Here is a 23,878-nt window from a genome sequence, read left to right as displayed (position 1 = left end):
GCTTGGAGATACACACACAATACAGTGGAAGAACTGCAAGAAGTTCAGTAAGACTAGCACATAGATTGCAAAGGAGAGAGTGATGAGAAAGGAAACTGGAGAGACAGAGGCCAAGCCATGGAGGATATTTATATCAGTAAGACTATGTCACAAGTAATAGTAAATACAAAGCGGCTAAACAATTAGATATTTCATTGGCTTATGCAACTGAAAAGTCCAGGTGTAGGAAGGCCCTAGGGTTAGTTTAATCTAGCAACTCAATAATATCACCAGGGATGTGGAGATGTTCATCAGGCAGGCGGTTATGGATCTGACATGGAGGAGTCCAACCTGGGGTTACTTGGCTGTCGTGAACTTGCAGAAACTATGGAAGTGGATAAAACTGCTAAGAGAGTATGAAGAGGGATATGTGCAGAAGGCATTGAGAATCGCCAGCACAAACGCACTTCTTCTCATCCTCTGCATTTAATTCATTTCTAAAATGGATAATGCCTGGCTAGTGTGGCTCAGTGGACTGAGCACCAGCCTATGAAGCAAAAGGTCACTGGTTCGATTCCAGTTGGAGCACATGCTTAGGTTGTGGGCCAGGTCCCCGGTTGAGGGCGTGTGAGAGGCAGCCAATTGATGTTTCTCTCACACATGGATGTTTCTCTACCACTCTTTCTCTCTCCCTCCCCCTTTCTGTAAAAATAAATTTAAAAAAAATGGTCCCGGCGAGGTGGCACAGCTGGTCAGACCATGGTCCTGATACACCAATACTGCAGGGCACATACAAGAATCGAGCAATGAATGACTGCATCAGTGGGTGGAACAACAAATTGATGTCTCTCTTTCTCTTGTCAATAAATAAAAATGTTTAAAAGTAAGTAAAACTAACAATAATTTAAAATGGCTAAGGTGGCCCCCATAAAGACATGTCCATATCCTAACTCCTACAACCTGTGAATGCAAACTTATTTGGAAAAGGGTCCTTGAAGATGTAATTAAGCTAAAAATCTTGAAATAAGATCATTCTGGGTTATCCTGGTGAGCCCTAAATCCACTGATGTGTTTCTAAATGAGACAGCCTGACGCAGACTCTGGCCAGCAGTGCGTGTGGTGTTGTGGACTCGACGGACCAATTCACACGGACGGCAGGAGTCCAGTGGAGAAAAGGGACAGTATCCCACTCTCTGAGTGAGACAGCGCTTGACCCCTGCCTGGACAGGCTTCTATTGCTTTCTGGGAGCCTTACATCAAGGAAGGTCCTCATTTGTCATTGTCAGGCAGAAATGATCAAACAATAGATAACATTCAAAGAACTATAAGGGCTTCTTCTGAGTCAGAGTCAGTTAACTAAAGGGCCATAAAACTTTGAGAAACAAACTCATTTAATGCTTGGACCCTTACCAGAAAACAGGACATTCTTAGCAAAGCAGGTTTAACAGGATTTTATGCATTCTTTCTTAGGCCTGATGCACCCCAGTGAACTGCCCAGGGCTGCACTGCCCTCTGGCATTGTTCCAGGCCTAAATCAGGCAGGAGATTAGGAGAGGCAACCAAGAGATTAGGAGACTTCTTGCAGACAGGATGAACTCAGACTACGTCAAAGCTGAGGGGCGAGGGTCCATCACCTCCTTTTTCTATAGCCCCTTAAGTCCTTTCCTGAGGGCCCCATTGCGCCCATGCCTGTCATAGGTCGTCAATCTTGAGGAACCTTATCCATCATTGGCTAATTAGTCATCCGGCTGGGGCCGAGCAGGGTGAAGTAAAAGAGGGCAGAGGTGGCGCTCCTGCCAGGGAGATAAGCTTTGTCTCCTTAGTGGCTTATGGTCCCAAGGTCTTTTTACAAAGTCTTTTTCAGCCTTAGCCATGGTGGGTTACAGCTTCTGAAACCAGGCAGGGGGTTCCCAACAACATCCAGTGGAACCCTGGCTGTTGTGGCTCAGTGGGTTGACTGCCAACCTGCAAATCTAAAGGCTACTGGTCTGATTCCCAGTCAGGGCAGGTCCCTGGTCAGGAGCATGTGAGAGGCAACCGATGCATGTTTCTCTCACACAATGATGTTGCTCTCCCTTTCTTTCTCCCTCCCGTCCTAACCCTAACCCTCCCTTATAATAAAAGAGAGAGAGAGAGGGAGGGAGAGAGAGAGTCTCAGTGGAGAGACAGGGGCAAAAAGAAAAGGCCATGTGAAGTTGGAGGCAGAGATTGGAGTTATGCAGCCAGAAGCCAAGGAATTCCTGGAGCCAGCAGAAGCTAGAAGAGGCTCAAAAGCCTTCAGAAGGGGCAGGGCCCTGCCAACATCTTGATTTCAGATTCCTAGATTCTAGAACTGTGAGAGAAAAAATCTGCTGCTCTAAGCTGCCCAGTCTGTGGTATTTGTCACAGAAGTCCTAGAAAACTAACACGGGTGGCGAGGTGGACCAGAACTACAGGTCAGCCTCCAGGCCCCAGAAGAGCTTTGATCTGTTTTTGCTTCCAATCCATGGCTGGGGAGTAGGGGGCTTTTTCTCCTCCTACCCATGAGCAAATACATCGAATAGCTGCCCAGTTTGCAACCTTGAAAAAGAAAGAGACCCTAATGACCAAAGACTTGGCATTAAGGTCGTGCCCCAGGTGGCAGTGCCCCTGTCAGTCAGTCCTGAGTACACTCTGTCCCCACCTGGAGAGGCTCAAGGAATAAGACTCTGGAAGCTCAAACCTGTTTTGGGCTTTGGCAGACTCCCAGCTGCAAGGGTGTGTCAGGGTCAGAGTCCACATTCCCCACCCAGACCAAAGGCGCAGGCACGTGCAGAGGCAGAGAGGTCAAGAAGGAGGCGGCACCGTGCTGAGCAGCACGTGGAAAGTTAGGGAGCTGGGACAAAGAGAGCCCTGCACCTGGATACCCATCTGGACTCTGAAATGCTGAGAGGAAGCAGCAGAGAGGGCGGGGGATGGGTGGACATACAGAGGGGCACAGAGAAGTGTATAAAAAGATCCTGACAGAGACTTAAAGAGGAAAAAGATAGAAACATTCAGAATATTTGAAAAGAGGGAAAATGACACAAAGCTGGGATTGGTGTTGGAGGAAGATGTACAGACATAAGGACCCAGGCTCCAGTTAGCATGGTGCTTCTGCCTCCTGCACTTCCCATAACCCCTTCTACCTCAACTAGATTACTTGTTACCATGTTCCATCGTGTCCAGGTCCATCCAATTTAGATATTACCATGGACTTTCCATGTGTCAGGATCCAACCAATATGCTGACAATACACTGGACCAAGTCAATGAGCTGGCTACCCAGAGTACACACTGAGTCAGATTGCCATGGACGGATGGCTCTTAATTTGGCTCCAGAAATGGCAACCTAGATGGTTAGGCTAATGACCTTCTAGATGACTGTTTCAAGGACAGCCGTTGTTCAGCCATATAAGTTTTGGTATACAGTATGGTAGTCACTGACAAGGCAGGTATTTTGGGGTGCAATAAAAATGTGATGTCATGCTCCCGGAACAGTTGTGGTTCAACATGCACAGGTCATCAACAAAGAGTTCCCTGAGAGCAAGGAAGTTAGCTTAGTCAATTTGGTTTTTCTCAAGTCCAGGCAAGGTGATCTGCAGAGATAAAATGTTCAGTAATGGCTGTTGAATAAAAGAATGGCTCAATCAGTCAAATCCTGGACCCTGCCCTTATGGAGCTCAAGGCTGTTAGAACAAATAAAATGTCATAAATCATCCTAATATGAGTTAGATGGTAGGCAAGGTTACTGGTAAGGGCAGGCAAAGCACTGTGGTAGCTGACACACCAGCAATCTATTCCTATGGTGCAGAGTTAGTCAAGAAAGACTTCCTGGATGAAGTGGCGTTTGAGCTGAGTCTTGAATAATAGAAAGATTTAGACAGGGGAGGTAGTAAAACTATTTAAAATGGCAGCGGGTACACAAAGCACTGATCCATCAGAGTGAAAGCTGGCTGAGGCGTTCAAGTGCAGTTCTGGGGCCCCTGCTGTGCCTCTTCACCTCTTCGGATAAGAGATCAGGAGGAGGTGGGGCGAGTCCTCAGGGAGGAGCCGGGGGAGCAGGAGCACCCTGGAATGAGGAGCTAGTTACCAACAGAATTAAAAATATTTCAATATGCAAAGTCTATACAAAAAAGTCCAACCAGCCCTGGCTGGTGTAGCTCAGTGGATTGAGCACGGGCCTGTGAACCAGACAATCGCGGTTCGATTCCCAGTCAGGGCACATGCCTGGGTTGCAGACCAGTTCCCTGCAAGCCAATTGCCAGCAGGGGATGCATGAAAGGCAACCATACATTGATGTTTCTTTCCCTCTCTCCTTCCCTTCCCCTCTAAAGATAAATAAATAAAATCTTTAAAAAAAAAAAGTCCAACCATTGTTAATATAATGAGAAATGTTTGAGAAATGTTTGCACAGCATCCATGTAACCTGGCAGCCAAGGAGAATGGACTGGAATGTGCATGTGTGAACAATGCCAACTTCACTGTACTAGTCAGTGGGGGTGGTACTGTGTGGCTACCACATTCAAAATGACTGAGTGAGTAGAGCAACCAATCTACATCAAATTTTGCGGTAAGATTGAACATTCCTCTGCGGAAACTATTTGGATGATTCAGAAGGCCGCAGTTATGGGCAACTGGTGACTGGCAGCTTCATCACGACAATGTGCCCACTCATGCATCACATCTTGTTCAGAGTTTTTGGTAAAACATCAAATCACCCAGGTAACTCAGCCCCGCTACAGCCCAGATTTGGTGCCCTGTGACTTCTTTTTCCAAAACTAAAATCACCTTTGAAAAGGAAGAGATTTCAGAATGTTGATGAGATTTAAGAAAATATGCTGGGGAGCTGATGGCAATTGGGAGAATTATGTGAGGTCCCAAGGTGCCTACTTAGAAGGAACTGAGGTGCTATTGTCCTATGTACAATGTTTCTTGTATCTTTTTCAATAAATGTCTTAATTTTTCATAGTACATGGCTGGATACTTTCTGGATAGGCCTCATATAGATTTCAAATTTTTTATTTATTGATCTTTAGAGAGAGAGGGAGGGGGCAGGGAGAGAGAGAAAGAAAGATATATTGAATTCATAACAGTTATGAATTCAGTGGTTGATTCTTTTATGTGCCCTGACTGGGGATCAGACCTGCAATGACCTTGGTGTGTGGGGACGATGCTCTAACCAACTGAGCTGCCTGATCAAGGCAAAATATTTCCATATGTTTAATTAACACATACTACCATACAGATGTGTACCTACTGAATGTTAGTTTTGGATGCCAACCTCCTGAGATGGCCTTACTCTGTCCTCACTTGTCAAAGCAATAGGGGCCTTTCTTACTACAATGTGTGGTGTTCTCCAGTCCAGTGACGTACCCCAAGGGCTCAGAACTGTACCTGGAGGATCGGAGGAGGTTCAATAAGTGTTCATTAACTGACTAGGCAGAGACTGGGAACCCAAGCCTGTCCTTAGGGCCCCCTCAATCCCCCTCCAATCCATGCTCCACACCAGCCCTCAAGATGAACTAATGTGGGAATTGGACTCTGTCATTCTCCTGCTCAAAATATTTGATGCCTCCCCTTTGCCCAGAGTACCATTCCGCCCATCTTTTCACCAAGTTGAACTGCTACTTCTTCACAGCCCAGGTCAAATTGGCCCATGTCTGTGTTACTCTCTGAGGCAGAGTTCATCTATCTCTCTGAAATCTTATGGTAGTGTTTGCCCTTGCTCCCCAGACCGCGAGCTCCTCAGGACAGCAGCTGTACCCTGGCCTGGTGCCTGATGTATGGTGGAGGCCAAATAGATATTCATTGCCTACTAGAGTGAACAGCATTCCCAGCAGTGAGAACTAGATGAACGAAGATGGTCAGAGGTTTTGGGGAAAAGGAATGGTTTAATCTGCCTGGAGTATAAGGGGCAGTAGGAAGAGATAAGATGGGAAGGTCTCTTGGGCAAGATTTTGAAGGGACATGGAAGCCAACTAGAGGGAGAAGATGGGCAGATGAAAGACACTCTGGTGGGTAGTGGGGAGTCAGCAAAGGTTTTTGAACAGACATGTAATATGATGAAAAATTAATTTACTTTAAACCCATCAGAGCCCCTCACATACATATACTCAGTTTTCTATTCATACTCAAATTCACCTCCCACCTACCCACCCAGCTCTCTCTCCAAACTCCTGTGGAAGCTTGCCCTGCCCCTTCACCTGCCCCCTGACTGGGCACAGGGTGCAACACATGGGCTGGTCTCCTCTCAGCCAGAGGATATGGGGGCCTCAGCTCCCTGTCTTTCCCCTTTCCTGCCTGGGGCTGGGAAGCAGGCCAGGGTTAGTTGAGACTGGCTGGCAGGCAGCCGGCGGGTGCCAGGGAAAACCTGTGCAGTGCCAGGTGGTGCTTCGGGTTCCAGGCTGAGCCCATGACCCCGATAACCTTGTGCCTGTGCACAAACCTGCCCCCACGCCACCCTGGTATCGGAGAGGTGGCAAAGGGCCAGAGAGACCCGAGGGACTTTGGCTCCATCTCTGCAAAAAAGCACTTTGTGAGTCAGCCCGTTCCCCTCCAGGATTGCTCCTCCCCCACCCAGCTCCTGTTTCCAATGCACGTACAGCCCGTACACACCGTGTCTGGGACACTGTACAGTCAGCCACATGGCTCTCCTGTGCCCCAGCCCCTGGCTCCCTCTGTTGACCTCAGCCCCTGCTTCAGGTCCCAGTGTGCAACTGCTGCTGTTACTGCTGCTCTTGGTACCTGCCCATCCCCAGAGCCTATCTCGGATGCAGGAGACTCCCTCCGTGGGAGGAGATTCATCTGCAGAAGATGATCCACTGGGCAAGGAAGACCTGTCCAGTGAAGAGGCTCCCACTGGAGAGGAGGACCCACCTGGAATGAAGACAGAAACAGAGGAAGAGGACTCTCTGAAGATAGAGGATCTACCCACCACTGAGGCTCCCGGCAACACTCACGTGCCCCGGAACAATGCCAAAAGGAACAAAAAAGGTAAGTGGTCATCAGCCCTCCAAATCTAGGCTCCAGGAGGTTTGTGTCTCCTTTCACTCAATCCGCAGCCCAGGCAGGGAATATTCAGGGAGGGAAAGGAGACTGTACTCTGACAGCAGCCTTTCCCACCCATAGGGGCTCTCATGCTACTAGATCCTTCCCCCCCTTCAGAGCTAGAAGGGGATGGATGGGGCCACACAAATGGGGCACAGACGGAGAGAGGTGAGCCGGAGGGGGTGGGGAAGAAAGAGGAAGGTTGGAGAGGAGAAAGAGATTAGGAATGTGGAGCAAAAACATGGGTAGAAGTAAGAGTATGAAGGAAGAGAAGAGGAAAAATGGGGTGCCGGAGGGGGAGCAGGAGGGGCTCACCTGCTGGGCTGAAGAGGAGTTTGCTGCTTCTTCAGTTTCCAGGTGAGGAAACAGACCCAGGAAGGAGGAAACAGCCAGTAGGGGGCCCTGGTGTCTTGACTTCCAAACCAGGAACTCTGGGGGACGAGTTTGGAAACCAGAAAGGGAAGAGGGATGGGCGGAGAGGAGGGGCAGGTAAGGGAGGAAGGAAAGTGAGGCTGCCACCCCTTTTACTGACACAGTGGTTGCAAACCGCTGTCTCCGTAGTCAGTGGGGTCTCTGCGTGGCCCAGCACGCTGTGGTGGTGTGTTTGGCTGCATTCTGTTGTGCGGTACACCTGGCCAGCCTTAGGCGTTTCTGCTACCTGTGAAGCCCCCTGAGGCATTAGAGTTTGTGAAGCCCTGACAGTGAGGGGAGCGCCCACCTCATTCTGACCACCAGGGAGGGCCTGGGCTCAAAGACCAGATCCTAATCCTTCTCATTTGTGCAGGGGATGGCCACAGTCATTGGCGCTATGGAGGTGAGACAACCATCCAATCTGGGCACCAGCTCTGCCCGTCTGTCCCCAACCATCCCTGAACCCTAGGCATCCCGCCCACCCTATCCACGTCTGCCAGTCCCCAACATGGCCGGCTACTCATCTCTGCACTTCCCTGGTTTTATTTCCCGCTCAGTGCCCTCAGACTCCACCTCTTCACCTTTTCTATCCTGCATCCCTTAAAGTTCCGGATCTTATCACCTTCCTATGCATGCTGTCACACCACAGGCGGCCCGCCCTGGCCCCAGGGGTCCCCGGCCTGCGCAGGCCGCTTCCAGTCCCCCGTAGACATCCGCCCGGAGCTCGCGGCATTTTGCCCGGCCCTGCGACCCCTAGAACTCCTTGGCTTTGAGCTCCCGCCACTTCCAAACCTGCGCCTCTGCAACAACGGCCACACAGGTGAGGCGGCCTCAGGGCGGAGCATCAGGGAAGGGGCGGAGGCTCTCCGGAGATAAAGGGCCTTGGGAAGCCGGACGGGACAGCCCCGGCGTTGTTTGGGGGTTAGTTTGGCTCACAGGGGCGGGGTGGGGCGGGGTGGGGCGGGGTCCGCCTCCCTGGCTCACGCCGCCGCCACCACCACCACCACCCCCTCCCCGCCCCCCGCAGTGCGTCTGACTCTGCCTCCCGGGCTGCTGATGGCGCTGGGTCCCGGGCGGGAGTACCGGGCCTTACAGTTGCATCTGCACTGGGGGTCTGCGGATCGCCCAGGCTCGGAACACACGGTTGGCGGCCACCATTTCCCTGCCGAGGTGAGCGCGCAGCTGTCCGCAGAGGGACGAAGGGGGCTCAGGGGGAGGGGATCTTGCTCATTCCTTTCCGCCTGTTCTCTCCAGATCCACGTGGTTCACCTCAGCACTGCATTTGCCAACGTGGACGAGGCCTTGGGGCATCCAGGAGGCCTGGCCGTCTTGGCCGCCTTTCTGCAGGTACCGGCCCTGGACATCTCCCACTCCCGGCTTCCCCCTACTCCCACGCTCAGTGGATACTGTCCCCAGAGGCCTGTCCCAGCACACTCACCCTGGCACCTGCTGATCCCCAGTCAATCATTAGTTAATTCATTCAACGCCCACTATGAGGGAGGCACTGGGCCTCAAAGAGGATTCAGAAACTGTGGCTCCTTGTCTCTAATGAGCCCACAGCCTGTGAAGGAGGCTGATAGGGCAGGCGCATATAAAGGACAGAGGAAAAGAGGTGGTCAGGGAAGTCTTCTCAGAGGAGGAGAAATTTGAAGACTTCACCAGTGGGAAAGAAAAGGAGATGTTTCGCGTAGAGAAATGGTATGTGCAAAGATGCAGAATATAGCCCACTCAGAGAATGACAGGTGTGATAAAGGGGGTACAAGGAAGAGGAATTTCTCTCATGCTCCTATAACAAACAATAACATTGTGAATGTAATAAATGTAGTAAAGTCCAGAGAAACACTTAGAGTCCTCTTTGGACCTGCAATGATCAAGGAAGGCTACACAGGCTGATTAAAGGAAGCCAGTGAATGGAGGAGTGATGGGACACCTGCTGGGCTCGCTCTGGCCCTGACTCCATAACACCAGCCTCAAAGCACAAAGTTCAGAGAAGTGCCTCAGAAACAACATGTCCTTGATCCCAAAGGCAAACACATGGATTATTAAGGTGGATGCAGAGGTAACATGAATACAAGGGTCATTACGGCTTTCTGGAGTGGGGCCGAGGCCCTGAGGGCCTTGTATTCTAGTGGCTTGCCTTGTGCCTCCACCAATTTGCCAGTGAAAACGAGCCTGTGAGCTTGTTAGGTTAGTTTACAGAGTAAGAGTAAATGGACTTTGCATAATAATACATACGATTGCATGTTCCCCCAGTATTCTCAGAGCTGAGAAATGAGGGAGGTCTGTGGGAACCCCACCTCACCTTCAGGCCTCTAGACATAGCCCTAGATACACATATTACCTGTCATCTCCTAGGAAGGCCCAGAGGAAAACAGCGCCTACGAGCAGTTGCTGTCACATTTGGAAGAAATTGCGGAGGAAGGTATGAAGGTGCGGTCCCTCCCACACAGGGAGACGGTTGATGTGAGACCCGGGCAGCTCTGATCTTGATAATAACTAGAAAGCTGAACAGAGGCAAATAGGCAAAGGCAAACTTCTGCCCACAGGTTGTGTGGTTTAAAACCAAAATCCAAACAAAAAATAAAATAAGACAAAAACCAAGTAAGACCAAAAGAAATAGTGTTTGGAACTTAGGGGTTGAGTCTGGAGAGCTAAAGTTTCTCTGAGAACTGTCTGTTCTTCATAAGCATCAAATGTTTAAATGTGTAAGTATTTATTTTCCAAATCTTTTCCTTCTCAGTCACTCTGGGTCATTTTATTTTCTTATTTTTATTTAATATATTTTATTGATTATGCCATTACAGTTGTCCCATTTCCCCCCTTCACTTCCCTCTGCCCTGCACACCCCCTCCTACCCACATTCCCCCCTTTAGTTCCTGTCCATGTGTCATAAGTTCTTTAGCTTCTACATTTCCCATACTATTCTTGCCCTCCCCCCTGTCTATTTTCTACCTACCATCTATGCTATGTATTCTCTGTACCTTTTCCCCCTCTCTCTTCCTCCCACTCCCCTGTTGCTTACCCTCCAGGTGATCTCCATTTCTGTGTTTCTGTTCCTGTTCTAGTTGTTTGCTTAGTTTGTTTTTGTTTTTGTTTTTGTTTTAGGTGTGGTTGTTAATAATTGTGAGTTTGCTGTCATTTTACTATACATGTTTTTTATCTTTTTTTCCTTAGATAAGTCCCTTTAATATTTCATATAATAAGGGCTGGGTGATGATGAACTCCTTTAACTCGACCTTATCTGAGAAGCACTTTATCTGCCCTCCCATTCTAAATGAAAGCTTTGCTGGATAGAACAATCTTGGATGTAGGTCCTTGTCTTTCATGACTTGGAATACTACTTTTCAGCCCCTTCTTGCCAGCAAAGTTTCTTTTAAGAAATCAGCTGACAGTCTGATGGGAACTCCTTTGTAGGTAACTGTCTCCTTATCTCTTGCTGCTCTTAAGAGTCTCTTCTTGTCTTTAATTTTGGCTAATGTAATTACGATGTGCCTTGGTGTGTTCTTCCTTGGGTGCAACTTCTTTGGGACTCTCTGAGCCTCCTGGATTTCCTGGAAGTCTATTTCCTTTGGCAGATTGGGGAAGTTCTCCTTTATTATTTGTTCAAATAACTTTTCCACTTGTTGCTCTTCCTCTTCCCCTTCTTGTACCCTTATAATTTGGATGTGGAACGTTTAAAGATGTTGTGGAGGTTCATAAGCCTCTCCTCTTTTTTTTAATTCTTGTTTCTTCATTCTTTTCTGTTCGGTTGTTTCTTTCTTCCTTCTGGTTCACCCTATTGATTTGAGTCCCAGTTTCCTTCCCATCACTATTGGTTTCCTGTGCATTTTTCTTCATTTTACTTAGTGTAGCCTTCATTTTTTTCATCTAATTTGTGACCAAATTCAACCAATTCTGTGAGCATCCTGATCACCAGTGCTTTGAACTGTGTATCTGATAGGTTGGCTATCTCTTGGTCACTTAGTTGTATTTTTTCTGGAGCTTTGGTCTGTTCTTTCATTTGTGCCATTTTTTTTTTTTTTGTCTTGACGCACCTGTTATGTATGAGGGGTGGAGACTTAGGTGCTCACTAGGGTGGGGCAACCCACATAGCTGGGTTGTGACGCTGTAAGTGAGGCAGGGGTTCGAGAGGGAACAATGGCGCTTGCTCCGCTCTCTGCCAGATTTCAGTAACTTCCCTGCTTCCTCCAAGCAAACTGGGCCCTTCTGGTGCTGGTTCTCAGGTAGGTGGGCTTGTGTGCATTCTAGGGCCCCGTGGTTCTCTCCAACGAATTCTCCTGTGAGGCTGGGAGTCTCTCCCTGCACCTCAACCCCCACAGGTGTTTTCAATCAGTGTTTTGAGGCTTTATTTTCCCTCGCTGGAGCCCTGGGTTGCACGGTCTGTCTTGCTCCCCAGTTTTGCCTGGTTTATCTGCGTTCAAATGTGGGACCGCCTGGTCTACCAGCCGCCTTGTGGGCCGTGCCCCTCCACAATCCCAGGCCTCGATGCGTCCGCCCACTGCTGTCTTAAGTGCCCAGCGTCCACCAGCCACCACTTTTTTTGCTGTGACCCCTCTCCACTGGCCGCCTAACTGCACCCCACTGAACCCCTCCTACCCATCTGGATGAATGTATCTACTTTAACTCCTTGGTTGTCAGACTTCCACAATTCAACTTTCTATCAGTACTTGTTGCTTTTTTGTTTCTAAATGTTTGTTGTCCTTATTTTGGTTGTGTGAGGAGGCATAGTGTGTCTATCTATGCCTCCATCTTGACCAGAAGTCTCCACTCTGGGTCATTTTAAATCTCACCCTACTGGACCTTTTGTTATTTATTTATTTATTTATTTATTTAAATTTTTTTAGAGAGGGAGAGAGACATCGATGTGTGGTTGCCTCTCTCATGCACCTCCTCCTGGGGACCTGGTCTGCAACCCAGGCATGTACCCTGACCCGGAATCAGACTGGTGGCCCTTTGGTTCAAAGGCTGGTGCTCACTCCACTGAGCCACACCAACCAGGACTCAGCTCATTTTCTTTTTTTTTTAATTTTATTTATTTATTTTTTGAGAGAGGGGAAGGGAAGGAGAAAGAGTGGGAGAGAAATATCAATGTGTGGTTGCCTCTCATGCATCCCCTGCTGGGAACTGGCCTGCAACCCAGGCATGTGCCCTGACTGGGAATCGAACCGCGATACTCTGGTTCACAGGCCCGCGTTCAATCCACTGAGCTACGTCAGCCAGGGCTCATTTTCTTTTTTTATTTACTCTGAACTTATATTTGTGATCCGGCATGTTATCATAGTGTGCAAAGTAAGAGTGAAGGCTCAGAGGGAGGAGCTAAGGACCAGTTCTCTCTCTTTGAGATTCCAAAGCCTTTTACTTTCTTCTATGTTGCCTTGTGGTAAGTTGTGGGAAGTGATACATTTAGTGAAGAAATGGTCTCAGGGAAGTGAGCCCACTCAGCTTCTGGGATACGCAACTGTATCCCTGCACCCCAGAGCCTGGGAGGGAGATACCTAGAGGAGAGTCTAGCACGGATCCTTTCTGCAGACTCAGAGACTTGGGTCCCAGGACTGGATGTATCCGCACTGCTGCCTTCCGACCTCAGTCGCTACTTCCGATATGAGGGGTCTCTGACCACACCCCCCTGTGCCCAAGGGGTCATCTGGACTGTGTTCAACCAGACAGTGAAGCTGAGTGCTAAGCAGGTGGGGCTGGAACTTGTGGGGGGGAGGGGTGGGAGAAAGGGGCATAGAACAAGGTGAGAAAGAGGAGGCATAAAGAAAGGGCTGTGGGGGGGGGCGGGGAAGAGAGGGACAGGGAAGGTGGAGACCTAAGGTAGGGGCTGTGAGAAGACCTGTGATCCTTTTGTTTCCTGGTCATGAGCCCTGCTTCCACTGTCTAATGACCTCCCTAGCTCCACACCCTCTCTGCCTCCCTGTGGGGACCTGAGGACTTGCGGCTACAGCTCAACTTCCGAGCCACGCAGCCATTGAATGGGCGAATGATTGAGGCCTCCTTCCCTGCTGAAGTGCAGCAAACTGTTGAGCCAGGTGCAGCTTTGTCTGGTATCCTATGTCCCATGTCCCCCATCCACGAGTCCCTCATTTTCCCACGTGTCCTAATTTTTGTGTCACTGGTGGTCACAGCCCTGGCTCTAATGTCTCCTTTTTCTTTGCAGTCCCCCTGAATTCCTGCCTCGCTGCTGGTGAGTCAGTGTCCCTTCCCTGGCTCCTGGTGGTGGGGACAACGCTAGGCACAGCTCAGCCCCAGGGGCTAGGTGGGACCACGTCTACTGCCTCTCCTTTTCTGCAGAGCCAGGCCTCCAGCCCTATGAGGATAGTGTCCAATCAAGGTGGGGCGTCGCCTTACTGTTCCCAGGGCAAGAGTTGGTCAGAATGAACCTCCAGAAATCTCCTAGCATCCTCCTTCCCAAACAACCTCTTTTACCTCATTTTTTGGGAGGAAAAAAGGCGGCTGTCTTACCCCTTCTTGGGTGTCTGTCTCCATCCCTTTGCTGGTGTCTTCTAGATGTGCTAGAGCACCCAGGGCCGTGGGGAGACATACAGAATAGGAGCCCTACTGCCCCCTCTTCACTCTCTGAGGCAGCCTGTCCTCGCCCTACAGGTGACATCCTGGCCCCAGTTTTTGGCATTCTCTTTGCTGTTACCAGTATTGCCTTCCTTGTGCAAATGAGAAGGCAGCAAAGGTATGTATTATACAAACCCCTCCCTCAGGCACAGCCCCCACTTCCTGCATGGAGTCCAGAGCAGCTTCATGCCACTCACATGCAAATGGGCTCACCCTGGGTGTTTTCTGATTAGGCATCCTTGTCATGCAGATATTTAAGGGGAACCAAAGGGCCTGTTAGCTACCACCCAGCAGAGACTGCTGAGACTGCTGAGACTGGTGCCTAGAAGCCTGGAACTTGGAGAATGTGCAGTGAGGAGCCAGCCAGAGGAATCTTGGGGGTGGAGGGCTGGAGACTTTGTTCTAGCCTGATTATTACACCATGCCCTTTTTAATCACCAAATATTTTTTTTAAAAAAATAAATGTTTCTAGCCCTGGCTGGTGTAGCTCAGTGGATTGAGCACAGGCCTGCGAACCAGACAATCGCGGTTCGATTCCCAGTCAGGGCACATGCCTGGGTTGCAGACCAGTTCCCTGCAGGCCAATTCCCAGCAGGGGATGCATGAAAGGCAACCATACATTGATGTTTCTCTCCCTCTCTCCTTCCCTTCCCCTCTAAAGATAAATAAATAAAATCTTAAAAAATAAATAAATAAATTGAGGAACTGTTTAAATTTCCTCAAATATTTAAAAAAATAAAAAATAAAAATAAATGTTTCTAATAAAAGATGTGGAAGGGACCTTTGTTCCCCAAGTCAGGGTGGTGTATTTATTATTTCCTACTGATGCAAATTTATCGCAAACTTGATAGTAATGTAAATTTATTCTCTTAGATTTCTGGAGGTCAGAAGTCCAAAATGAATCATATGGGCTAAAGTCAAGGTGTCATCTGGGGCTGGCTCCTTCTGGATGGACACTGAGGGGAGAATGTTTCCTTGCCTTTTCCAGCTTCTAGAAGCCAAGCATCCCTTGGCTTTCGGCCCCTGCCTTGCATCACTCCAACCTCTTGCGTTCATTGTCACACCTCTTGCAATTGCATTTGACATGTCCCCTCTGATAAAGACCATTGTGGTTACACTGGCCGATCCAGATAACCTAGGGTAATCTCCTGTCTCAAAACCCTTGGCCTCATCACAAGGTCCCTTTCTAATGTAAGGTAACATTTCACAGGGTTGGGGTGTGGAGTTTTTGGTGGGGAGAGCGCATTCTGCTATCGGCAAGGGGGCAGAAATGACTGATTGTTGAAAAGGCCTAGTGTGTGTGTGTAGACCAGTGTAATGTGTCTGGGAGTAGGGCAGGCTCAGTCTCTAAGCTTGAAATCATGTTGAGGCTTTTGGGCTGTCACCTTGTTCAAGTAAAATCTCTGTAACTCTTCAGTGTTGTCTTCAGGTGGTGGCGTCTGGCTCAGTCACGGCCTGGAATGGGGCAGTGGTGCTGATGGCAGCTACTCTGCCCTTTGGAGGGCTAGGGGCCAGATGCGCCCCCCGCCCCTCTGCTTCACACAGCCTGTTCACAAGCCCTCCTAAAGGAGCACAGCACCCCACCCCTCAGCTACCATCAAGAAGGAAGTCTTGTCACAGAGCGTGGAACCAGGCCCTGCTCACTGGGGGGGTCCTTCCAACTCCATTGCTCCCCTAAGGCATCCTTTCAGCCTTTTCCGCTTTGGAAACTGCCACCACCATTGCCAACACCAAAGAAAGGCTTAAAGGACCCTGTGATGCCAGTAACATCAGTTTTATTGGGCAGCGTCTATAGCAGCCTTGCTGGAGGCAGGGCCAACCCTCACAGGTTGTTGAGTTCCAGCAGGGTCTGGTCGAGGGTCTGGTGAATCTCCACGTTCTCCTCCTTGGCACTGGCCAAGGTCTCTGTGAGAGGAAGCAGCACGTGAGGAGGGGGAGGGGAGGCATGGACAGGGGATGCAACGGATAACCACGGAGTGTGCTGGAGGCACTCAAAGACAAGCATTCATGGATCTGAGGTCCCCACAGTAGGGGCAAATGGATGGACTGAGCAACACAGGCATGGATACCTCACTCCAGGCTTTGAGGTCACGGGGGTGGGATGGGAAAGCCTGACTTGTAAACTAATTTACCCTCCTTCTTTAGACGTTTTAAGAGAGTTAGAAACAGGGAAGGACAAAGACTGAGCCAGGAAAGGGAAGGGCAGACAGACAGACCTGAGGCAGGAAACAGACCTGCAGCCAAAACCCCACGATGCCGGCATCCAGTGTCTTTCCAGACTTCCTCTCCGACCTTTCACAACCTTCTTACCCCTCCCCTTCACCTCACCACCCCATTTCCCTTCTGCTCATTCCTTGAGATCCTAGAACCCCAGTTCAGTGCTCCAAGGTCAGTGCCAGGCCTAGGTCTGCAGAGGCACCAGAGGGCCATGGTGACTGAAAGGGCCATATCATGTCCACATGCAGCAGTGACAGAGTGACAGACTGGGAGTGCCATGCAGAGGGGATTTTAGTGTGGGCCACAGAGTTCTGTGGGTGTCACAAGATTGGGGGTGTCTGTAAGAGCCAAGGTGCTACTGTGGGGGTGAAGGAAGTGCTCTCTGGAGGGCAGGAAACAGCGTGGAGACCAAGTTGAGTTTATTAAGCAGCAGAGAGAGGTAGAGGCTGGTGGGCGGAGTGGGGCAGGGAGTGGATCGATGAAAGGAAGAAGCACGTGCCAGGGCGGGCGGCACGTGTGATCGGCGCTCTCCTAGGCTACGCCCAGCCTGGCTGTATAATGCTGGCAGTTTTTGCTCCTCCTGCCTGACCCCTCCTCAGAGACAGAACGGAAAGGAGAGGACAGAGGGCCGAGGGGGCCACATTGGTGAGCAGCTTAGAGAGAGGTGATGTCATTGAGTGCGTTGTCCAGTTCCTCGCTGATGGCCTTGTACTTCATCTTCTGCGCATAGACTTCATCTGGAGGGGGTCCAGGGATGGGTGGGAGTGTGGGGAGAGGGAACAGGAGGAAAGAGGAAAGGGTGGAGGCAGATAATGGAAAGAGAACAAGAATCAGAGAGAGGCGGACAAAGATGAGCGAGAGAGCAGGCTAGATCACTGTCAGGCTCCCTTCTTCCCTCTCTGTACCCTAAGATCCTGCCTCCTCTAGGGACCTTGGGGGCACAGTGCTTTGGATAAGCAGGAGTGCTTGCTTCAGGGGAAAGGTGCCCAAGCCAGAAAGGTCTAAAATCCTATAAAGTTGGAGATAAAATTGAGGCTTGCCTGAGAAGGCTGGAAGCAAGAGAAATTGGAACTATGGAAGTGAAGGGTTATTACACAGTGGAAAGGAAAGAGTTTTAGGGACAATGTTGATGATGGTTGAGAAACAGGCATAGACTAGCAGATACCTGGATGACTGTTTTCACCAAATCTAGCTTAAAACAGTACTTTTCATTAATGTTGTCTTGCAAACCTAGGCATTAAACCAAATAGCTCTCTGTGTAATGAAGAAGTCTCCATGATGTAGCTCTGCTGTGTCGTACTTGGAGACAGGACTAAGTCACTGCTCCCTGAAGTGTGCTGTGGCGGTCGGCTTTACCAGAGAGCTTATGAGATATGCAAATTCTCCGGCCCAAAGTCAGAAATCATTTTGGAGCAGGGCCCAGGAATCTGCATTTTTTAAACCTCTTGGGGATTCTCAAGCACACTCAAGTTTGAGAAGCACTGGAGTTGTAGCCGGTTACAAGCGCTGAAATGGTAGGCATTGACCACCAGGTTTTGGAGTCCTAGGGGGTCCAAACCCAATTTCTCGGCAGCATATATAATTGGATGTGAAGAAAAGGACCCTGGTCCATGGGGGGGTGCAGTTTGGGGGTACCGGGGAGATCCCTTTTACCTTCCAGGTCATCAATGGTTTTCTCCAACTTTGCCACAGACCTTTCGGCAAACTCTGCACGGGTCTCAGCCTGGGAGTAAAAGCAAGGTGTAGAAATGACAGGAAGTGAGGCCCTCAGATACACTTTCACTGAAGTCAACCCTCTCTTCTACCCCCGTCTCCAATTCCCCGCCACAGGCGGTCTCTGGTCAGGACCGGGGCCTTGTGGGGAAGGTGGGGACTGGAAGGACCCTCACCTCCTTTAGCTTCTCCTCCAGCAGTTTGATCTCCTCTTCATATTTATCTTCTTTGGTGGAATACTTTTAGGGACACATACAAGTCATTAGGAGATTGCCTCCACAAATCCTTCATGTCTCCTGAGTCCCACAGGCCACTCATGATCTTGTCTCCATGGAGCACCCAGCCCCGCCCTGCCTGGGCCTGTCGCCTCCCTCCCCTGCACGACCCATCCTCACTGCCCTTCTGCCCCCCTCTACCTTGTCCGCTTGGGCTTCCAGGGATTTCAAGTTGTTGGTAACAATTTTCAGCTCCTCCTCTAGGTCCCCACATTTACTGCAGGGGGTGTGTGGCAGGGTGGGGTGAAGGCACAGTGTGGGGAGACAGTGGAGATGATGGCACAGTGGGGGAGGGGTGGAGGAGAGAAGAGAAGAGCAAAGTCGTGAGAGTGACAGCAGGCAGAGTGTGGAAGCCCCAGGCCCTTCTCAACCCCCACAGATGAGAGAGAGCAGCCTGAGAAGGAGGGGAAGGTGAGATGGGAGAAGGCACCATTGCCCGGAAAGGTCCAGAGAGGTCACTACCTCCTCCTCTGAGGCCATCAGGGACTTGAGGGCCTGGTCCATGGTTCGAAGTTCCTCCTCCAGCTGCCTGGCTCGGCTGGGGGTGGCGGGTAGGGGTCAGAGGACAGGACCTGTCCCTATGGCCCCAAGTCTGAGAGACTGCCTCCCCACTGTGCAGAGTGCCCCATAGCCACGGCTCCAGCTAAGTTTCACTTGTCCCCTCCCGGGGTATCCTTACCTCTCAGCCACCTCAGCCCTCTCTTCTGAGCGCTCCAGCTCTCCTTCCAGGATCACCAGCTTCCTGGCCACCTGGAGTGAGGGGGGACAGAGAAGGAACAGACCCACGGTGAAAGATGGGGTGCTTGGGGTTGGGGAGTGAGAAGGAAGTGGAGCAGGGCTGTCACCTCCTCATATTTGCGATCTGAATCCTCAGCGATGTGCTTGGCTTCCTTCAGCTGCATTTCCTGCAGCTCCATCTTTTCCTCATCCTTCATGGCTCGGTTTTCAATGACCTTCATTCCTCTGAGAGGCAGGAAGAGGAGTGGGGGTGGGGTCAGGGCTGGCAGAGACAGCCTCCCCTGCCTCCCCGGCTCCACCCCTGCAGGCCCCCTGCCCACCTCTCACTCTCATCAGCTGCCTTCTCAGCCTCCTCCAGCTTTTGCAGGGCTGTAGCTAGGCGCTCCTGCGCCCGGTCCAGCTCTTCCTCTACCAGCTGAATGCGGCGGTTCAGGGAGGCCACATCTGCCTCGGCCTGCGGGTCAAAGGTCAGAGATCAGAAAGGCTTCATCTACTTTGGATGAGGATCAGCGAGGCTCCAGAGGATGGTAAGATTCTTATTAGAAAGACCCTAGGCTTCCTGTCTTCCAGATTTAAACCTACTTTTTACCCCCTAATCAATCACCTATCTTGTGCCCAGACTATGCTCCAGCCCCAAATAGCATTAATTCCTCGACAAGCTCCACTTCCCTGCTACAGGGCCAATTCAGGCACTGGGCATAGTTAGGCTTCCAACAGGTATCTACATGCAAGTCCCTCTGTCCAGTCAGCGAATACTTGAAGTGCTCAGACCAAGTCAGAGGCAGCTCTGACTCCATAGCAGAGCTGGGCCCAGGTAAGGGGTTGGGGAAAAAACCAGGCCAACCAGAGCCGCAATGCTGCTAAAAATAGCCAATTGTATAATTAAGCTTAAGTGATGTCACCAGTTGCCAGGCAGACTCCCAGCTAGGGGTTCTGGAGGCAAGCCAGACCTGCATGGGACATCCATGCTATAGCAAGGGGTTCCCTGCCAAGGAGGAGAGGCAACTGGGGGCGGTGCAAGAGCAGTGTGAGTGACGGATACTCAGACACTGGTCCTAAAATAGAGAAGAAAAATCATGGAGCTTTTGGAAAAGTGCCATAAAAACTGATGATACCTCGAGAAAAAGGGCAGACCAAGAAGGGCCGGCCCCAACAAAGGAAAAGGAGAGAAGCAGGACAGTTTGGGCTCTGAGTCAGACTGCTGTCTTTGAGACACCGTCAGCCACTCAACACTTGTGTGACCTTGGGCAACTTCTTTAGTCTCTCTAAGCCTCAGTTTCCTCCTTTTTAAATCTGAGTCAACAATAGCAGTGCCTTCTCCATAGTCTGTTCTGAGACAGTGCAGTACTTCTAATACTTGATTAATCACTAGCTAGGAGGGTTATATAACAGTTTCCCTAGCTCCCTTTTTTTAAACTCTTCACCCAAGGATATGTTCATTGATTTTAGAGAGAGGAAGGGAGAGAGAAAGAGAGACAGAGAAACATCAATCGGTTGCTTACCATATGCACCCCGACCAGGGATCAAATCTGCAACCTTTTGGTGCACAGGACCACGCTCCACCCAACGGAGCCACCCAGCCAGGGCTCTAGCTCCTTGCTAGATCCACTGAACTGAGATCTCCAGGGCAGAAACTTAGAAAAAAAATTTTAAGCTCTCACATGATTCTGATGATTTTGGGAAATAAAATAATATGCAAAAAGCACCGAGCACATTGCCTGCAGAGTCCCCACCCATAACGTTAGGTTATCCCTTTGTCAGAGACAAAGACAGGCCCTGAGATTTAAGACTAGAAAGCAGATGGTGTAGGGGGAGGAGTACGCAAGAGGAAAGAGATGGGTGGCAGCACCGAGGGCAGAAAGGGTAGAAAGCACATCCTGGGTGGTACTATAGGGCGGAGGAAACACAGTACCATATATAGAAAGTAGTAGCTTGTCCTCCAGGTGCTGAAGGCCACCTTCGGTGACAAGAGCCCATCGTGGGCACAGGGCCAGATGACTCAGTGTGGAAGGACTCTGGGAACAGCACTGGGGGTTGGGAACAATGACATGGGGACACTGGAGGTATCTACTCTAGAGAGACATGAGACTCAGTATAACTCTAGGAAGTTCTGGGGTCCTCATGACAGGACTGACATTTACCACTTTCTGCTTTTCAAGCTCTTCCCAGTTATGGATATAGCTCTCTAACCCGAGACAGGCAATACTGTCCCCACGGGACAAATGGGAAGCAGGAGAGAAGGGAGAAATGGAGGAAGGAACTGTGTAAATGCTGCATTCAAAGGTCACAAAATAAGTTTGGGCAGTTCCCTTTCTACTTCTGGCACTGCTGTCCTGCTTCCCCAGCTCTGTCCCTGTCCACCCTCCTTCCCTTCAGCCCCCACCCACTAACTCCTTGGGTTTCCAGTCTTGCCTCCAGCTGTACTGGGCCTTGGTTATTTATAGAATGTCAGATGCCCAGGGTTGTCTTTGCTAGCAGCTGCAGGTCAGTTCCCTCCCAAGTGCCAGGGCTGGTAGAGAACCAAAACCAAAAGTTGGAGGTCAGAGAAATCATCCCAGGGTGGGAATTCGGGGAGGGAACTAGGGAACATGGAACACAAACAGTAATGCCGTTTCTGATTTCACGGTCAGACCACGCTCATGCTAACCCCCCCATCCCCTTAACACAACACTAGGCTCATCTTAAACTTAAAACAATCCTGGGTTCAAGGCCAATGGAGAAACTGAGGCAGAGAATGGTACGAGTAACAATGTCCAAAGTCATATGACCATTCCCGTACCTCAAGGTAGGGGCTGGGAATGACAGGAGGTAGAGAAGTCTGGTTAGGGGGTGTGGGCTAGGCAGAGAAATCTGAGTAAGCAGAATCTGCCAAAGTGGCTACCCTGGCATTTGTGGCCCTGTCCCTTTGCCCTGTGGCCTGGCATAGCCTCAAGGCTGACAGCTTAATGAGGGTAAATGAGGGGCTGTTAGAACCTGAGCTGGGGCCCCAGTGCACAGCAGGGCCACTGGAGCCAGAGGTCAAAGCCAGGGAATTTCTAATGCCCCCCCAGGAGTGTAACTCAAGTCAGGGCCCGTGTTCAGATTCCTCTCTCCTCTTGCCTAACAACACCTACACCCACACCCCACACCCTGCAAATGTAGCTCTAGTCTCCTCTCCATTTTCAGCTGGAGGATTAATTGAGGTGGATGGTAAATCCCACTACCCACCCCCATAATGACTCACTGTTGGATCACTGTAGATTCAAAGAGCTGGAGCCAAATGGAATTACAAATCCGTGTCCTCTGGGGAAAGTGGTAGGTGGTTTTGATTTACCCACTAACTCGGATTATTTGTGCAAGCTTGCGCTGGCCCTGGGCTCCCGGGGGGAAACACTTCTATCTTGGTGTTGGGATATCTAGCTCCCCTTCTCCCTTCGTCCCCATGTCCAGGACCCCTCCCAGTGTGCTAACTCTCCCACCATCCCCCAGATGCACACTCACGTCCGTGGCCTTCTTCTCGGCCAGCTCCAGTTTCTCCTGGGCGTCCTTCACTGCTTCTGAATATTTTTCCACCTCATCTTCTGTCCCTTTCAGCTTCTTCTGGAGGCCCTGCTGCTCCTCCTCCAGCTGAGAGAGAGAAGCCTCCGTTAGCCAGGCCCAGGCTCGCTCGGGGAGGAGGCAAGGGTGTGTGTGAAGGGGTGCTAAGATATTTGGAGGATGTCAGGGTGGAAGTGGGATGGCAGAGGAGGCACAGTGCAGTCAGGGGTGTTGGAGGGATCTGGTGAGAGTAGAGAGTTTCCACCCCAAGATGCAAGGTCCATCAATGCTCTGCAAGGGCAGGAGTGGAAATTGGAGGACTGTGGCTCCCCAGCCTATGGGGGTGCTAGGAACTGTGGTTCTGGCTAGGTCCCTGGGGGTACTGTGAAGGTCCAATCCCCACCCTGGACGGGAGAGAGCCTTGGAGCGCAGGCCCTAGAATGGAGGACACAGAGCAGGGCCTCCCCCACTCCTTGGGCGTGGGGTGGGGCAAGGGCTGCACTAGGCCCTGGTCCCCCACCTGCTTGCAGCGGTCCTCAGCTTGCTTCTTGTCGGCCTCGGCCTGCTCAGCGCGGTCGATGGCATTCTCCTTGTCCAGCTTTAGCATCTGCATCTTCTTCTTGATGGCGTCCATGACTGCGGTGGGGGACGGGCCGGCTGGCGGCGGTGCGGACGGAGAGAAATGGGCTTGGCTGTGCGGACTGGGCGCAAGGGTGGCGAGTGTGGAAGACCAAGCGGGACTGGGATGTTCCAGCCGCGCGAGCGTCTAAAAGGCGGGGAGGGACCGGGCGGAGCCGGGGGCCGGGACCCTCCCCCACGGCGGCCAAAACCTTGTAGGGGCAGAAGCACTGTCTGGTCGGGGGGCGCGGTCGCCCCCTGCGCCCACCCCCTCGGGACCGCCTCCTCGAGGCCCCGCCCCTCCTTTACCTCCCCTCCCCCGAGCCGTCGGAAGGGAAAGTAGCCCAGACTGTCTGCTAAAAAATCCTAACACAGCCGAGGGGAGGGGACCCTCGGGCTGGGGGGCTCCGTGTTGCCTCTGAGTGACAGCTTGGTCCAGTGGCAGCTGCGGCTGGGGCCCCTAGGGCTATTTCGGGGCGTGAGCTCACGGCAGCTGCCCGGGCGCAGGGACCTGCGTGCTCCCTCACCCCCCTTAGCTGCAGCAGCCGCTGCCCTTAATTTAGAAGTTTCCTGTAAATCCCCCCGGATTAAATGTCTCTTGGGAGGAGGGGATCCTCCGCGGTTCCAGTGCCTCAGTTTACCCTGAGTCCCAGACTCTGGATTTGCGTTACTGATGTGGTAGTGATAACGGAAAGCTTCACCAGGGACTTGGGGAAACTGAGGCAGGAGGGGAGCCCAGAGGCAGCCCCGGTCGCAGTGCAGAGCACGGTCCGGGTTGTGCCCCGGAGGCTGGGC

At 51.0% G+C, this 23,878-nt stretch overlaps 2 protein-coding genes across 8 annotated transcripts; one reads left to right on the top strand and one right to left on the bottom strand.

Annotated features, from left to right (window-relative positions):
- The first annotated feature begins 6,517 nt into the window (after positions 1-6,517).
- CA9 (carbonic anhydrase 9) lies at positions 6,518-14,731 on the top strand. 4 transcript variants are annotated; one of them, XM_037144475.2, is made up of 11 exons: positions 6,518-6,971; positions 7,810-7,839; positions 8,086-8,256; positions 8,464-8,606; positions 8,691-8,783; positions 9,792-9,858; positions 12,966-13,123; positions 13,333-13,483; positions 13,597-13,623; positions 14,043-14,124; positions 14,240-14,324. In XM_037144475.2, exons 1-11 carry the CDS (start codon positions 6,623-6,625, stop codon positions 14,262-14,264), a joined length of 1,296 nt encoding a protein of 431 aa, XP_037000370.2. In that variant the 5' UTR covers positions 6,518-6,622; the 3' UTR covers positions 14,265-14,324. The 4 variants fall into 4 exon arrangements, with proteins under 4 accessions (XP_037000370.2, XP_037000368.2, XP_037000371.2 ...); XM_037144473.2 differs by having other exon boundaries at positions 6,519-6,971; positions 14,257-14,729; XM_037144474.2 differs by having other exon boundaries at positions 6,590-6,971; positions 13,333-13,468; positions 14,257-14,731.
- A 1,033-nt stretch (positions 14,732-15,764) lies between these two features.
- Positions 15,765-23,332, bottom strand: TPM2 (tropomyosin 2). 4 transcript variants are annotated; one of them, XM_037144481.2, is made up of 9 exons: positions 22,986-23,329; positions 22,430-22,555; positions 19,270-19,403; positions 19,057-19,174; positions 18,891-18,961; positions 18,353-18,428; positions 18,113-18,175; positions 17,877-17,946; positions 15,765-15,911 (listed from the first exon to the last, which is right to left on the bottom strand). In XM_037144481.2, exons 1-9 carry the CDS (start codon positions 23,097-23,099, stop codon positions 15,829-15,831), a joined length of 855 nt encoding a protein of 284 aa, XP_037000376.1. In that variant the 5' UTR covers positions 23,100-23,329; the 3' UTR covers positions 15,765-15,828. The 4 variants fall into 4 exon arrangements, with proteins under 4 accessions (XP_037000376.1, XP_037000374.1, XP_037000378.1 ...); XM_037144479.2 differs by lacking the exon at positions 18,353-18,428 and adding an exon at positions 18,674-18,749 and having other exon boundaries at positions 22,986-23,325; XM_037144483.2 differs by lacking the exon at positions 15,765-15,911 and adding an exon at positions 16,621-16,960 and having other exon boundaries at positions 22,986-23,332.
- Between the last annotated feature and the right edge of the window lie 546 nt (positions 23,333-23,878).

This window comes from Artibeus jamaicensis, unplaced genomic scaffold, assembly GCF_021234435.1.
Source record: "Artibeus jamaicensis isolate MK-2021 breed Jamaican fruit bat unplaced genomic scaffold, CSHL_Jam_final scaffold_1964, whole genome shotgun sequence".
Taxonomy (NCBI): domain Eukaryota; kingdom Metazoa; phylum Chordata; class Mammalia; order Chiroptera; family Phyllostomidae; genus Artibeus; species Artibeus jamaicensis.
This window is presented reverse-complemented; position numbering and strand designations above follow the sequence as displayed.